The 16,998-nt window shown below is 44.8% G+C and overlaps 1 protein-coding gene across 3 annotated transcripts in view; it reads left to right on the plus strand.

The window, feature by feature from the left end:
- Window positions 1-16,998, plus strand: part of Mylk (myosin light chain kinase) — a 241,483-nt gene that overhangs the window by 119,373 nt on the left and 105,112 nt on the right. For all 3 annotated transcript variants that reach the window (XM_047563725.1, XM_047563723.1, XM_047563724.1), the window contains 7 exons: window positions 2,761-2,809; window positions 3,655-3,820; window positions 4,771-4,936; window positions 6,978-6,996; window positions 8,152-8,681; window positions 9,226-9,432; window positions 16,124-16,258. In XM_047563725.1, coding sequence (XP_047419681.1) covers window positions 2,761-2,809; window positions 3,655-3,820; window positions 4,771-4,936; window positions 6,978-6,996; window positions 8,152-8,681; window positions 9,226-9,432; window positions 16,124-16,258 — 1,272 coding nt within the window. The remainder of the gene's footprint in view (window positions 1-2,760; window positions 2,810-3,654; window positions 3,821-4,770; window positions 4,937-6,977; window positions 6,997-8,151; window positions 8,682-9,225; window positions 9,433-16,123; window positions 16,259-16,998) is intronic.

A 16,998-nucleotide genomic window follows, 5' to 3' on the forward strand; every position in this document is an offset into this window, starting at 1 on the left:
TTGGCATACTTTTTCAGTGTTTACCCAAGTCGTAGCATGTATCAGCACTTCGTTCCTTTTTATGGCTTGTGTGGATAGATGCATTTTGTTGAAACTTGTATCAGTTTATCAGTCTAATTTTTATCAAATCTTTACTCCAAGGTAATATGAGTGGCCCAGTAGTATTGATAGGTACAGTGAATCTGACATTAGGTGAGAGCGTTGGTGGTAGCCTATGTGGGTAATGTTACTGTGTGGAGCGTGCATTGGAAGCCCTGAATGTCCTCATTCGGATGCCAGATTTTACTTTCTCTGTCTCTTGCCTTCCGTTTTTTTTTCTTCTTGTGACTGGATCATATTTTGTTTATTTCTTTGCCATCATATTTATGGATTTTAGAAAATACATTGAATTAAATTACTGAGAGTCTAAAACAATCACTATTACTATCATTTTGATATCTCTTCTACGGATCATTTTTCTGTGTTTTGGGTATTTTGTTTACACCCAGTGATGATCACATTGAATATATAATTTCATATGCTACTCTTTTTTTCATCAATCTTTTACAAAAAAGAGTTGAATACCTATAAATGTGCTGGGTACCCCTGATGAGTGAATAAGAAGTTCTGGTGGGGATATGGCTTGGGGGCTCATCAACACGTAGGTGATGTTTAAAGCTATGAGACTAAAACCTCCTAAGAGAGAGTAACTAGAGCTGAGGAGTGCCTGGGACCAGCCCTAGGGGACCCCAACAGCTGTGGCTGAGGAGAAGAGTTGAGGGAGGATAAGAAACCTATTAAAATCAGGGGACTCTAGAAGAGAAAGTGCCGTGAGGGGGGTGTCCCCCATGCCAAATGCTACAACCCTGGGAGTGACATGGGAACAGAGGATTAACCATTGGGTTTGACAAGATGGTAGTCAGGTTGGAGCTCAGTAGAGTGGTGAAGATCATAGCCCATTTGTAGTGCACTGGGAGCAAATGAGATAATATTTTAGCATATTTCTGCATGTTTCATTTATTCTTTAAAAATTTAATGGAAGAACAAAGTGTAACTGTACATTTTATTTAACCACTTTTTCTCTTTGTACTGTGTGACATCCAAGTACAAATAAGACCAAAATGCACATCTCTGTAAACTTTAATTTCTATTTTTAGCATTGTCTCTTTTTAAGTCCCCCAAAGTGAGGTGCTGGTCCAAGAGCAGAGAGTTTATTGTTTTGTTTGTTGTTGTCATTGTTGGGTGTTTTGTTTGCTTTTGCTTTTGTTTTTGTTTTTTTGTACCAGGGATTGATCCGAGGGGCACTTAACCACTGAGCTATATCCCCAGCCCTTTTAAAAAAAAATTTTTTTTTTTTTTTTTGAGACAGGTCTCTCTAAGTTACCTAGGGTCTCACTAAATTGCTGAGGCTGGCTTTGAACTTGCGATCCTCCTGTGTCAGCCTCCTGAGCTCCTGGGATTACAGGTGTGTGCCACAGTTCCCAGCTCAGAGCAGAGCATCTTTAAAGCTTATGATTTTTACTTGCTCAAATACTTTCCAGAAAAACTGAATGGTTCAACTTCCTCCAGCAGTGTGTGAGGGCCAGCTTTTTGACTGCATTTAACATTTGGGTCTTTCCAGAACAAATCTCTTGTTTATCATTTTAGAAGTTCTTTTAACCTTGAACAGAGAATGGAATGACAAGAACCAAATCATGTTATGGAACAAAAACTAGACCAAACTTACTAAGTAGTTATGTTAAACAGAAATGCATGCATAGTCCTTTCCAGTCATGTGTGGCCACAACTTAAATTGATGCAGGTGCTTGATATTAATCCCTTTTCAGGAAGCTTCTAGTGAAACCTCAGAGCAGGTATGGCTGCGGGAAATATTCAGCCATGATCTTCCTTCTCCATGCCTGCATCCCTGTGCAGTCATATAAATGTCAAAAATATCCTCTCTTCTTCCTTCTCCCTGCCATGTCTCAAAAAAAAAAAAAAAAAAAAAAAACACACCCCACTATTGCATAGTTATTTCCTGGTCCCATTATGATTTGTCTCTCCCCAGCTATACCAGCTGGATAAAACCAGCTGACCCCAGCTGTCTTTCTGAGTTTGCTTTTTAACTACTTCCTGCCCAGCATGGCAGCAGCTCATCCAGGGTTGGCAGTACCTGATGTGGCAACTTCTCAGTCAGGACTGGCAGTGCCAAGTGGGACAGCATAGCAGATTCCCTGGGAGATGCTGACCTCTCAGTAGCTCATCTGCAGTGACCCCTTCTGCTCCATTTCAGCTTGTTGCTGGGCTTTCCATGGAAGGATGGAGTATTGATTGAATCTGTCATGAGTAGACATGAAGAGCCATCTGCCTGGGCATCTTCCTCCTTCCTACAGTGGGTCTGTTCTGGAGTCATCCTGGATCACCACAGATAATCCCCAGTGGAAGGTCCTGAATGACACCTCCCAACTTAGCAGAGTGGTGGAATGTTCTAGAACCTAGCAGACCTGAGTAAATTCCTGTATTGTTCCTGGCTATATGAACTTGTGTGGGCGACTTAACTTCTTTCTCATTTTTCTCATCCATTTAAAAAATAGGATAGTGTAGTACTCATTAAATTATTAAATTATTGCAAGAAATTCGTGTGGTAAAGTACCTCTCTTCATGCCCATAGTGATTCTGCATGTGCTTATGTTACCATCATTGTCCCACCCTGCCCCTGTTGTTTAATCTTCATGTCATTGTTTTATGTTGGTGGCTCAGACCTGACTGTTCAACCCTCTTTCTGTATTTACTTCTTCACAGGGAGTCTTGGGAAGAAGCGTGATCGGCCTGTTATTTCCAAAACCTTTGGGTAAGTTCCAGGATGTTCAAGCCAGATTCAGGGTTGGGTTGGGTTTTCCTGCTGACTAAGCCAGGATAGGTCTAGGGAGTAAATGTTCTTGGGCATCATAGGTTGTAGTTATTGAAGGGGGGAAGCCTAGTGAGGCGTATCATTCCCACAGCACCTCCTGACCTGGCAACCTCTGTGGGTAGCCCCCTTTGACTGGTCCACCTGCTAAATGCTAAGGAAGTGGGAGGCATTGCTGTAGTCTGCAGGGAACTCTAACCATCAAGGCAGTAGATAGAAAATGTAAATGAGCAGACTTAGAAGGGGCAAGTAACCGTAGCTTCTGTAACAGAGAAGCCCCAAATTTCAATGGCTCAACACAGTGAAAGCTTGTTTCCCAGGGCGGAGGAGTTCATTTCAGAGGTTCTTGAGCAGCTAGAGAGCCTTGCACATCCTCTTCCAGGAGCCCAGGCTTCTTCGTTTTATCACTCCATCTCTTGGAGTCTCTGCATCTAGCCAGCAATGTGGGCAAGAAAGAGCTTGGGAGGTCAGCCTTGGAATTTGCAACACCTCTGCTCAGGGTCATTGGCCAAAACCCAGACTTTGGCCAGAGTTCAGTTGAATTCAGGTATCCCTAACTGCAAGGGAGACTAACGAAGTGTAGCTGCATGCCCAGGAGGTAGAGGAAATAGGTTTTGGTACCATACATTTTTCCAGAAGTGGCAGGAGAAATTGTTTAAGGTCTAGAGTCAGGAGGCTACCCTTGGATGGCTTCTGATCACAACTTAAGTGACTTGGAATAAGTGGAGGGGAGGAGGATCAACTTGCTGCCTTGTGTGGAGCTGGATTCTCTGGTGATTTCTTTCCAGGGGCAGATTTTCAGCCTCATCAGCGGGGACTTGTCCTAGCATCTGGGGTGAGTGCCCACCAAAGTTTGCTACCAAGCTGGGCAGAGCAGTGGTCAAAGAAGGACAGATGGGGCGATTCTCTTGCAAGATCACTGGCCGGCCCCAACCACAAGTCACCTGGCTCAAGGTGAGATTTCATCTTCCCTGACTCTGACCCAGGCCAGGTGGCCTGAGAGTTCAAGGTTAGACCCTTGGGCTAGTCAGAGCCTTCATTTCAGTTGACTCCTTCTGTTTCAACCATAGGTGGTTCTCGAGGTTTCCTTTGCGTGTTTGATAATGGTGCTTGATTTTGCCCCTCTGTACACTCTCCTGTTACTCCAGCCAGTGTTGTTCTAATACTCATGCTCACAAAACATCATAAATTCCTGAGTTAAGATAGACCTGAACACCTCGAGGGTAGAATAGAAAGTCAGGATGCTAGGCTTGATGTCACAGCTCCTGTGTCATAAAGCATGTGGCGCTGCACAAATCATTTGATCTCTTGGAGCACTGATTCCTGTGAGGTGGGAATAATACCACCTCTCTCAAAATGTTGTGGAGACTCCATGTGGAAGTGCTTCATAAATCCTTCAGGGCTGGGTGAAGGGAAGACAGGTGGAAGAGGCCGAGGCTTCAGGGACGTGGAGGAGGAGGGCAGCGTGGGAATGGGATAGGCAGTGAAGAAAGAAGGGACAGGTGGGGTCGAGGCCACAGAGAGTAAGTTTTCTGGAGTTGAAACTCCTGAATTAAGATGGGTGTTTGGACACCTTTAGCCTACTTCCTAATTCTTCCAAATTCACCGTGAGAAAAGCCTAAAAGGAATAAGGAAGCAATGAAAAACTGAAGTGAGTAATATAGGAGTCCCCATTTCAAGCTCGGGCTCCTTTGAAACAGTTTCCAGCGCCTTCTCTAAGCTGGACCCAACTCCACACCACAGACGCAGGCCTCAAGTCATGAGGCCTCTGAGCATGTTCACAGAGTCCAGAGCGGAGGGCTGTGCCACCCTGTGTCTGTCACACAGGATTGACAGGAGGTGGGAGGATGGTGCCTAAAGGTGAGCAGACTTCTGTGACCAAGCCACCCTATTGCCATCCACAGGGAAACGTCCCACTGCAGCCAAGCGCCCGTGTGTCTATGTCTGAGAAGAATGGGATGCAGGTTCTAGAAATCCATGAGGTCACCCAGGATGATGTGGGCGTGTACACGTGCATGGTGGCGAATGGGTCAGGGAAGGCCTCCATGTCAGCTGAGCTCTCCATCCCAGGTATCAGGGTGGGGGACCCCTTCCTAGTGTATGAACACCCCCCCGCATGCTTACTCATTACACATCTGTGCAGGTATGCATGTGGCACACTTACCCATACATCCCCAGGGGCAGAGTCTTTAACAGGAAGAAAGGGGGATGGGCCTGCAGCACAGATTTGGCCCTAGAGGAAGATGCTGTGAGTGAGTTGCCCACTTGATTTGTGTCCCTGCACGTGGTGCCACCCCTGTGTCTTCAGTTCTTCCTTCTCACTCAGACACCTTTTTTCTATCTCTAAATGCCAAAAAGAAGAGTGGACATTGCTAATGTCTTGACATCACCCCTGCCTAAAATTTAACTTGTTATCTGCTTTGTCTTTCAATCCAGATGTTCCCTCAACTTAACTCTTTCTACCTAGTATCCCATGTTCCTTTTCACCAGACTGAACATGTCCACATCCCCTTTTACCCCTGCCTCTTCCTTTCTAGAACCGTCAGTCCTTGTCACTTCTTCTTTCAAGATCTCTCTGAACATGTGACCTCCTTACAGTTCTCTTGGTTCCTCCAGGTCCAGCCTGGGGAAACCAGGGCATGCGGGTGGAAAGGGGTCACTTCACTGGACATGACAGCCAGTGGTCACCAGTTTCATTGGTCACAGAAGTTGACTTTGGCTTGAGGATCAGGAAGGCTCACTCCTCCCTCCTCCTTTCTTTCCCTCTTCCCTTGGGTGATTTTTCTCTTTTGCATCTCTTTCCTTTCTCAGAAACTATGCCACCTTGCCCTTTTTACTTTTTTTGACTACATTCTACAGAAAGAAATTTGTTTGACATTGCAACCCAGAACATACGTGTGTATAGAAATATATTTAACTGAAACAATCTTGACTCATTCTACGTACAGTGCATGCTGGTATTTTCTTTCTTTCTTTCTTCTTTCCTTTCTTTCTCTTTCTTTCCTTTTTTTCCTTTTCTTCCTTTCTTTTTTATACCAGGGATTGAACTCAAGGGTGCTTACCCACTGAGCCACATCCCCAGCCCTTTTTCTTTTATTTTTTAAATTTTGAGACAGGGTCTCTCTGAGTTGCTCAGGGCCTCTCTAAGTTGCTGAGACTGGCTTTGAACTCACAATCCTCCTGCCTCAGCCTCCCAAGCTGCTGGGATTACCGGAGTGTGCCACACTGGTATTTTCAATTCCACCGGACAGTGTTAAAACAAGAAGTCCTGGTTCTGATCAAAGAATGTAACTTCACAACAAGCTGTGGGTTGGGAGCTGCTGTTCGGCATCTGGAGCAGGTGTTAGCTCCTCTCCCTTTACTCACCTACCATTGAATTTAAAAGCCACTCCCCACCAAGGTTCTTAATGACAAAATGATACACTGCCTGGAATTTGTTTTAAAGTACTCAAAACAAGCAAACAAAACAAAAATGGAGAGACGAGACTGAGGCCATGTTGCTATTTCCTGAATCTTGGTGATGGCTCTCAGGGTTTGTGACAGCCTTCTCTTTACTATTGTATATTTTGGAATTTTCTGTGATAAAAGTTTAAAAAGAACATGACAGGAAACAAATATTTTGTATGCTTTTTCTTGGAGGAAAGGAATTAAATTTCGTTTTCCCCATGTGTTTTTAAAGCATGTATTTATCAAAAACAAACACCTTTGGGAGCCTGTTCTTGAGGTCACAGTAAGATTGAAGTGTTTGGGTTTGACATTTTCATAGATGGGTTTTCGTTGTTGGTTTGTCCCCACACTGGTTTTTATTTCCTTCTGTTTAGTGAAAGGGAGCAGATCCCATGTCCCAGGGCACAAGCCACTGTTAAAAAGCCCAGCAAGGACAGGCCTGGGAGCTTCTGTGCTAAGACTAGAAGTTTCTCACGCAACTCAAAAAGTTCAGCACCATGGAAGCCAGAAGCAGCAAGGCAGGGTGGGCTCAGAGTGATGGTGACGTGCTTGGGACATGGAAACATGAAGTGTAATAAAGGAAAGGGATATTGTCTTATCGTTTTCTCCTCTTGGCCTATAAAATATTCCACTAATCTCTGTCTACTCTTCCCCCTTCTTCCAGGTTTGGACAATGCCAATAGGTATGTCTAAGCTTTGTGATTGTCACATTTTCCACCTTGAAATGCCCCACAAGGAAAGAATGATGTCATCAAGAAATGCCCTGAGTTTTCAAGTCATCGCACAGGGAGGAGACTTGACTATTTGGGGGTGTTATTTTACTTGGAGTGTTTTGCTCTGTTCTCCTTCTGTAATATGCCACCTGGTTCTATATCAGGGTTATCATTGGTATTCAGACTCTTGAAAGATCCATGCCACCCTCTGTCTCAGGATCCTCCCGGTACCTTTCCAGGTTAGCATGCTCAGGAAGGCAAGGATCCACCCACTCACCCAGCCAGCGCTCATGAGCTGCTTCCTGTCCTGTGTGTGAGGTACAGAGCTAGACCTTGTAGAGAAGGTCTTCAGGTATTGCATACCTGAGGTCCCTCTGGGAGGAAGAGTGACAGAGAAATGCTAATTTGGATTTCAGGGCCAGCAAGGCCCTTTCTGAAAACTCCATATTTGAGTTCAAACCTGTGAAGTGTAATATTAGCAGGTGAAGAAAAATTCAGGGAGAACATGTTTCAAAGAGAGGGTCCCATGTGTGAGAACTCTGAGGTGAGAGGTAGACTGTGTGGCCCTAAAAGAACACCTGTGTGACTTCAACCTCAGCAGTGTCATGAGAGGGTCCAGAGACAGCACTCTCTTCAGGACATTGTGTGAGACTCAGTTTTATTCTTTTGGCAGAGCTTGCTCAGCACACTGAGCTGTGGCCCCCAGTCTTATTCTTAATAGAGTGGAAAGCTGTTGGAAGACCCTTGAACCTCAAGTGACACAATTCAGTTAAGGTTTTTAAAAGATTGACTTCTGTTGTTGTGTAGAACTGGATTAGAGAGGGCTATGTGGGCAAGGAAAACCATTGGGTGGTTTGAACTTGGCACCAGAGAGAAGAGAAAGTTAGATAAAATAGGCTCTGGGTGGAGGCACAGGATAGGGAAGTGTCAGGAATGGCTGCTGGGGGTCTGTCTTGGGAAAGCAAATAAACTGCAAAGAAATGTTTTTGATCTTAATTGCCCCTAATCTGTGGGCTTTTGTGATCCTGGAATCTCTGCTTGTGATAGTGATGCTTGTGGGTAAGCAAATGATCATTCTGTCCCTCCCTCTCCTCTCCACTTCTAACCTCCACTGCCACCATACAGGCCATTTGTGAGAAGAGCAGAGACCCCCAATTCAGATATCAGGAAGGAAGTGACCAATGGAATCTCAAAGGGACCAAAACCAGACAGCCTGGAGACTCCAACTGCAAGTAATAACTGCTCCAGCCCCCAGAGAGGTGGATCCCCCACCTGCACCACGAACAGCCAGCCACAGCCCCTGCAGGAGCCCAAGATGACGCTGAGTGGGGACTCACCTCAAAAGGTCCCACAGACCCCTGCTCTGCAGAAGACTTCCAGCACCATCACCCTGCAGGCCACAAAAGTCCAGTCGGAACAAAGAGCATCCGTTGTGGGGACCCCCCCTCCTGGAGAAGAGATGAGTCTGTCTGCTCCCCAGCCAGCCACCCTTCCCACAGGACTGTCTGACCTGGGAAGCCCAGAAGTTGTGAGTGAGGATGCTACCAGGAAGAGCCCTATGGAGAGCCAGAGTCATTCGACATACCCCAAGTTTGAGAGTGAGCCCCAAAGCCAGGAGGTCACTGAAGACCAAGCAGTCAAGTTCAGATGTGAGGGTGAGTAGAGCTAATTAAGGTTACTGTTCCCCAAATGTAGACCCTTGGTGGCCAGTTCCTTCCTTCAACATACAGCTGGTCTGCACCTCCTGTATCCACCCATTCATTCCCTTGGACTAGGTCCCCCAGGAAGCTAGAGGTCTTCCCTTCAGTTTACAAACATCCTTTACTCTAGAGAGACATTCAATGGTGGTCTCTTTTTACTTGTAACATAGAGCACAGGCCCTGTGCCCTAATTCTGACTACCCTAGATGAACAAAACCCTCCTCCTCATCATCGAAAGAACAATCAGTAGGTCTCATCTTTCCTTCCTTCCTGGCTGACCAGGAGACCTTTGTCCATCACCCTGCATTTCTCCTCACAAGGACGCTGACTGTTAAGACATTGACTCTTGAGGAACCTAGGGTTAGGAACAAGGAAACAGGCTCAGAAGCAGGAAGGCCACCCCACCCATTCTAAGCTCTTCCCTCGAGGCCAGGCTTTCCTCACCCTGCCCCCCAGTGTGTTTTTGCAGGGGATTCATGTTCTTTGCCTGACCCTGTAGTTTCAGGGATCCCAAAGCCTGAAGTGGCCTGGTTCCTGGAAAATGTTCTCGTGAGGAGACAAGAAGGCACCATTGAGGTTTATGAAGACGACGGCTCCCATTACCTCTGCCTGCTGAGAGCTCAGACCAGGGACAGTGGGAACTACAGCTGCATAGCCTCCAATAGCCAAGGCCAGGTGTCCTGCAGCTGGACCCTTCTAGTGAAAAGTGAGTATATTCCTCCAGGAAGAGTCCTCTCAGCAGGAGGACTGTATGGGTGCTTCATGGGTTGCAGATGGTTTATCTCCTACAGCCCTGCACCTAGGCCTAGAGCGTAAACAACTTTACCCACATACTGAAGCCAGATACATTGCTATTCATCAGTGATTCTTAATCAGGGGTGCACATCAGGGTCACCTCAAAATAAGCATACCCAGCTGAGAGTTACTTCTTTTAGGTTTCTCAGCTATCCAAGTAGTGCCATGACTAAGTGTTTGTGACCACAGAGCACCAAGTGTTCACTAAATGTACAGGTTTAGAAAAATGTGAGATGATGTGGGATACCACATTTTGAATTTTTTATTATAATATCTGACTATTAAAGTAATGCGTGCTTATCATGGAATATTTAAACCACATATAATCTTAGGACTCCAAAATAAATATTTTAATGTTTTTTAAACAAAATCAGCTTTGTGCTGTTAATATGCTGCTTTCTATCCTAACTTGCTCATGTAACATTAATATCTTTATTATTTAATATTCTATTATTGTTATTATTTCTATAATATTTAATTATTTATGCTTGCAAGCATGATTTACTAATGGTGATATAATATTATGCATAATGAATGTGTATAATTTAGGCATGCCCTTACTTTGTTGAAATTTTCAATTATTTCTATTTTTCACTCTGATAAATAGGATTGGGGGTATAGCTTGATAGTGGAGTGCTTACCTAGCATAGATGAGGCCCTGGGTTTATCCCTAGCACTATAAGCAAAACAAAACAAAAACAAAACTATGATAAATATTCTAGTACCCATTTGTCTCTCTTTAAATCTCCCCTTTACTTTAAATGCATACTGTGGACACTAGACCCCTGGAATACCATTGAGAACTGAATAAACAATACTGCAGGGGTGGAATCAGCAAGCTGCAGGCTATTAGAAACGCTACAGGGCAAATAACCAATGCCCCTTTCCTTCAACAAAGAAAGTGTATGCAAAACAAGGAAGAAAGAGGAAGGGAGGGACAAGCTATAGGGAATTTAGATTAGAAGATGCAAAAGTGACATCAGCAATTATAATTTATCCTTATATGAATCCTAACTGAAACAATTAAAAGATTATGAGAGCACCAGAAAAAATTTAAACATTGAAAAAGATTGATATGAAGGAATTAGCTCTATTTTAAGTTGTAATGGTGATCTCATGGTTTTTTTTAAGTTCATATATTTTAGAGATGCAAACTGAGTTCTTACTAGTGAAATGATGATTTCTGGTATATCCGTTAGAAATAATCCATGTGTGGGAGGCATTGGTGGGTTATCGATGAAGCGGTATTGGCACATATAAAGAAAAATCTAAAGAGATGTGCAGAGGGATTCACTATGTTGTTTTTTCTACATTGCTTCTTGTATGTTTGCAATTTTCATAATAAATACCCTAGTGGTACATCACACATGCCACCTTTGTAGACTCTTAGGGTGAAATATGTCCCAGATACTCTAGTAATGGAAAAGACCAAAGTGTAGGCCACACATGTCATATGTTATTTGTGTAAAATGAAAAAAAGATCTACGTACATACATGCAACAGATGCTTGTGTGTGTCCTAACACATTCCTGGAAGGTCACACAAATGACCTCAATACAGGTGAGGGGAGACCAGTGGGAAGGAGTCAGAGGGGTTTTGCTGTGTACTGTGGGTCCCCTTCCTCAGTGGGATTTTTGCTACGCCATGCATTCCCTTGCGAGAGGTAGTCTCCATTCCAGGAGGGAGTCCCTGGAGACGGCTCACAGGTGGCAGAGTTCAGCCCCATCAGCCTGGCCAGGGCTCTGTGTCCGGGCAGGGAACAGACATGTGGTGTCAGGTCTGCCAGAGGTTAATGACATTACTCAGAGAGCCTGTTCCTTCTATGGTTTCATCTTTCTTGTGAGTTTATCTAAATCTTGCAAGGAACAGTTTCTCTCCTGTTCCCATCTTGGGATAATTCTCCTCAGTCTGGCTCCCTATCTTACTTTGTGTGGCAGCTTCATTGAGGCATATTCACATAATATAAAAGCCATCCTTCAAAAATGTGTAATTAATTGACTTTTAATACATCCAGAGTTGTGTAGCTGTCACCACCATCCAATTTTAGACCACCTTCTCCACCCCTGCCCCACAAAATCCTGCCTGCTATCAGATACTGCTTGTTCTCCCAATCCCCTGCTAATCTACTTCCTGTCTCTGTCCCTATGGATTTACCTGTTCTGAATATTTCATGTAAATAGAATCATATAATATGTGATCTTTTGTGACTGGCCTCTTTGTCTAGGCAGAATGTTTCCAAGGTTCAGGTATGTTGTAGCCAGTACCAGTAGCTTCATTCATCTTTATGGCTGAATAATATTCCAGTATATAGGGATAGCATATTTTGTTTATCCATTCATCCACTCCATGGATACCTATTTTTAATATCTATTTTTAATACATGTTTTCAATTTTGAGGGTATTTACCTGTGAGTGCAGTTGTGGGGTCATATGGCAATACTGTGTTTTACCTTTTAAGGGATTGACAAATTGTTGTCCACAGCGGCTGCACTATTTTACATTCCACCAGCAGTGTACAAGTGTTCCAGCATCTCTACATTCTCACCAACACTTGTTATTTTCTACTTTTTAATTATAGCCTTCCACAGTCATTTCCTTGTGATTTTTATTTTCATTTCCCCGGGGACTAGTGATGTTGAGTATCATTTCATGTGCTTATCATCTTCTTTGGGGAAATACATGTCCTACCCATTTCTTAACTAGGTCATTTTAAAATTTATTTTATTTTTTAAGATATATAGACTGTATTTTGATCAATTCTGGACAGCTTTCAGGGACAGGTGACCTGATATCTACTCAGGACAAATATGCCTGAGATGCAAATAATCAGAGGGTCACCCTTATCCCCAGTTATCGTGGGCATTTTTCAGGATTTTTTTAATGATGTCAACGTGATTCTCCCTTTTGAATCCCTGTGGATGTGAGCCTCAGAGGGAAGAGAAACTTTCTCAGGTTTTCTGTTGCATGTGGCTCCATGCCTAGCTTCATCCTCAAGCAGCGTTCTGGGTGTGTGGGCCACCAGCCAAACAAGTCCTTGCAAAAGGAGCTGCGAAAGCCCCCTTTCTGGTCTTGCCTGGAATCTTGATCGCTGAAAGATGTTTGTTCACTTTCTCTTCTTCCTTTAGACAGAATCGGATGGTGTCTTCTAAAGGCATCTCCCTCCTTACTTTCGAATAGATCTGCTTTTTGTTTTGGGACCTCTGCTGGGGGAAGAAGGTCCAAGGTGCGCCACTGGGGACTTGGGCTCCATCGTCTGGTGGCCAAGTGGTGGGGCTGCGCTGTGCTCTGCACACCTTGTGCTCTGTTTGCTGGGCCTTGAGCAACCTGTGGCTGCCACTGCTCTTGTTGTGTTTTAAGAGTTCTTTATATATTCTGGATACAAGTCCCTTATCAGATATATGATTTGTAATAATTTTCTCCCATTCTGTAAAGTTTGGCTTATTACTCAGATTTTAATTGCTGTGACAAAAGTCCTGAGATAAAGCAATTTAAAAGGTTTATTTGGCTCATGGTTCAGCTTCAGAGGTTTCAGTCCATGGTCTGTGGTTCTATTGCTTGAGGATCTGTGGTGAGACAATGCATTATGGTAGGAATGTGTGAAGAAAAAAATTGCTTACCCCATAACAGCTGGGAGGCAAAGAAAGATTGCAAAGGGCCAGAGTCCCAGTATCTCCTTTAAGGGCACTTATTCAGTGACTAACTTCCTCCCATTAGTCCCCACCTCCTAAAAGTTTCACCCTCCTCCCCAGTAGAACCATGAACTGGGGATGAAACTTTCAACACATGGTCTTTGGAAGAAATTCCAGATCCAAACTATAGCATGGGATTATTTGTCATGTGTGGTCATTGAAGTCTCTGCTAGTTGCTTAGTGATTGGTTAATAATTGGATGGCAGTTCCTTAAATGTCCTGAGCCAGCGTGTCTCCAGCCTTAACTGAGGGGTTCTCTGTGTGCGTGGGGCTTGTCTTCAGCACTGTAGCCAGCACGTTACAGTTCTGCTTACCCTTTACTTCCTGCATCCTCAGAGACTTTCAGTCAGCCGGAGGTGACAGTAGGGCCACCTCAGGTCTTTCTTGGGCATATGCACAGCTCTGCTCCTGCATGTGGCCTTCTAGGCTCCCAGGGGTATATCAGAGTTTTTCAAAACCCAGCTTTTCCTTTTAAGATTTTTGGTCAGACTCTTGTTAGCCCCGTCTGACACTGCTGCCTGAGTAGCTGTGATGTCAAACCATTGTCATTGGTTGTTTTCTACAAGCGCCCTGGAGATAGCACTGTTGACATAGATCAAGCTCCGAGTCCGGTCAAATGAGGACAGCCCTGAAAATGCAGCCACAGAAGGAGCCAGACCTGTCCAACAGGGACGGTTCTCTTGGGAACGGGGTTTTTCAAGAGCTCGACTCCATTCTGCCCCTGCTAGGCAGCTGGTTTTCACAGACACCAGAGTTGCCACTGGTTTTCCAGCAGAGCTGCAGTGAGGGCCTGGGTGTCACAATGCCACCAGCCTTGCTGTTTACTCAGATTTAGATGGGTTGGGGGTGGAGGTTTGTTTCTCATATTCGTTTGTTCGTTTTTTCATAGATGAATGCTCCTCAGAAAGTTGTGAACCTTTGGTTAATCTCCAGAATTCTGGAAAGGTCGATTTAGACTCCCCTTGCCAGTACTTTCACTGCTTTTATGAAGGATTGCAGAAGGAGTAGATTACTCTGCTGTTCCATAAGTGCTTTGTGACCCCCTGCATTGTCCCACAACGTCTCCAGGCCCCACAAGACCTAGTTCACTCTTGGCAGATTACCAAGATGCAGGTCATGTGACACGTGCTCATTTAGGTTCTCCTCCCTTCCTTCCTTCCTTCTTTCCTTCCTTCCTTCCTTCCTTCCTTCCTTCCTTCCTTCCTTCCTTCCTTCCTTCCTTCTCTCACTGCAAGCAAGTTATTTCCCCTACCCAGACCTCTTCCTATCCTTTCCCCTCCTTGAAGGTCTTATCCAACCACAATTTCCTCTGCCTCCCTTTCTCCAGTCTCTTCCTCTTTTCTCCAAGCATGTCCTTTGCCTGCCCTGTGCTGAAAAGAAAAGAAAAAAAGCAGAAGGATCTGCTTGACGACCTCAAACATTCTCTTTCATCCCTGAACTACACTTGCTTCAACTAGCAGAGTTTCTGTGCATAGCTTCCATTTGACAGTAGTAGCAAACACCCATTGAGGATGCTCTGTGGGCCGGGCTTTGTGCTAAATGCTGTCCTTGTGTTATTTCATTTAATGAACCCAGCAGTCTTACAAGAAAATTTCAGTTACACCCATTTTCCAAAGGGTCCTGAACTGTAGTGAGGTTAAGTGACTTGGCTGAGGTCACCAGCCTTACAGAAGATGGCATATTTCTAAGCCAAGTTGGCCCGTCATCTTTTTGGTGATTCCGAGGCATTCCTGGAGTGAGGGAATTTGACAGTGGCTGGGGGAGGGTAGAGATGGTGCCTCCCTACACCTCAGATTCTGTCCGTCCCTTCCTCAGTGCTGAGCCTGTCCAGAGCCACTGTCATTCTGTCGTGCAGCTGCTCACTGCCTACCCTCCCTTTAGGGTCTAGAGGACAAGGTGTGGCCTCAGAGTCAGAGCTGGCTGTGCCACCTGCCCCACTGTTGGGCTTGACTATGGGAAATGGTGAACCTCACCTGCCACATGAACTAAAGATGGCCGCCTTGGCGGTGTCTTCACAGTCACATTAGAAGAGTGCCCGACGCATAGTAGGCCCTCAAATTTATATTACTCATTTCCTTGCCCGTGATCTCCAGTGACATAGTATGGATTTCCCCTCATGTCTGCATTGAACAGCACCAGGGATATATCTTCTCATCGCCAGATCCAACCATTTTCTCATCCCTTGGCCATCTTGACCCCTCTGCAGTATGTTCTGGTTGGTGTCAAAGAAATGATCTGTCCCTGTTGCTCTTAATTAAAGGCCCCAAACTGCAAAATGTTTCCCAGTTCACTGATATACAAGGCTTTTGGAAAGTTCAGCTTAGAGGTTCTCCAAAAATAGAATGTGCGTAAGAATCAGTGCATATTTCCAGGCCCCAGCATTTCTGAACCCTGACTCTAGGTTGGGGCTCAGACCACACTTGGAAAAATAAAACACATCTGAGTGTTTGTCACTTGATTCATTCCTGAAATTGGAGAAAAATAGTCATCATAATTTAAAATTCAAATATCTCCACTGTGGGCCTTTGGTCTCTACAAGTTAAAATATATCAAGACTGTGTAATCACTACAGGACGTTAAGAGGCTATGTCCCCAGGACAGCAAAGGTCAAGACCAGAGAGGAGCTGACCTGAGCCACAGAGGAAAGAGCAGGCAGGGCCAGGTCCTAAGCATCCCAGAATTAGGGTGCTTTGTGCCTGTGAAAGACCTCTGCCTGTTCCCCTGCTTGGGACTCCAGGTGTCTGGTGCTGCTGTTTCCGAGGTGTGAAGATAGATAGGATACAGCCAATATTCCCAGCGTGCCCAGTGCCCAGGGCAGCATTTGCCTGTGAGACTTGGCGTGCCTGTGGTCAATCACCAGAGCGGGCAAACTGTGATCTGAGATGGTCTGTCTGTCTGTTCTTTGCTCCCCAGGGTTGGTCACAATGGAGGTGGCCCCCTCATTCTCCACTGCCTTGAAGGACTGCACTGTTGTTGAGGGCCAGGATTTTGTGCTGCAGTGCTCTGTACAGGGGACCCCTGTTCCCCAGATCACTTGGCTGCTCAATGGTGAGTCTCCCATCCCCAGTCCCATGGGCCTTGAGCCCTGCCTGAGTTCTCAGTTCTCCCTCTGCACCATTTGTCCCCCGGAAGCACTGGGTATGGAGAGAACACAGGAAGTGAGTCTGGTACCCACGTACTGAGCCAGTTCCTCACCTGCTGGAGCCTTGAGTTCCTCATCAGCACAGTGGGAACGATGCCATTGGCCTTGGAGGCGGTGGTTGTGAAATTCAAGGAACTTCTATATATAAAGTGGTTGATGAGGTGCCTGGCACATAGGTGCACACACCATTTATTTTCTTTCCCTACGTTCAGTTCTATCAGAGTTCCTTAATAAATATCTGTTGAGTCTATACATGAAAAAATAAATAAATAACTTAGTGAACCACGCAAGAAATTATTTGAGGAAGCTTGCCTTTTGTTTAATGGCTGGTGTTTCTGGGAGGCCTAGACTGATAGTTCTTTTTAATGTTAATTTTAGTTCTAAAGCGACATGCCAACTCTCTTTTTTTTTTTTTTTTCAAGTCAGGTCCTTTGAAAAAAATAATCACCATATATTATCATCCCTTTCATTTTAAAAAGGCCTTCTAATTCCAGAAGTGTGAAAGAACTCTGATTTTATAATTGAAAATAGTCCATTAAATGAACGAAACTGGGCAGGGCCTGCTTTGGGGAGATGCAGGGAGGATGAAAAGCACCCGCAGAGACTCAGGAGGGGCAGGCACTTGTACTTCCCCATCACAGAGTGG

The sequence above is a fragment of the Sciurus carolinensis genome, chromosome 9 (assembly GCF_902686445.1).
Source record: "Sciurus carolinensis chromosome 9, mSciCar1.2, whole genome shotgun sequence".
NCBI lineage: Eukaryota > Metazoa > Chordata > Mammalia > Rodentia > Sciuridae > Sciurus > Sciurus carolinensis.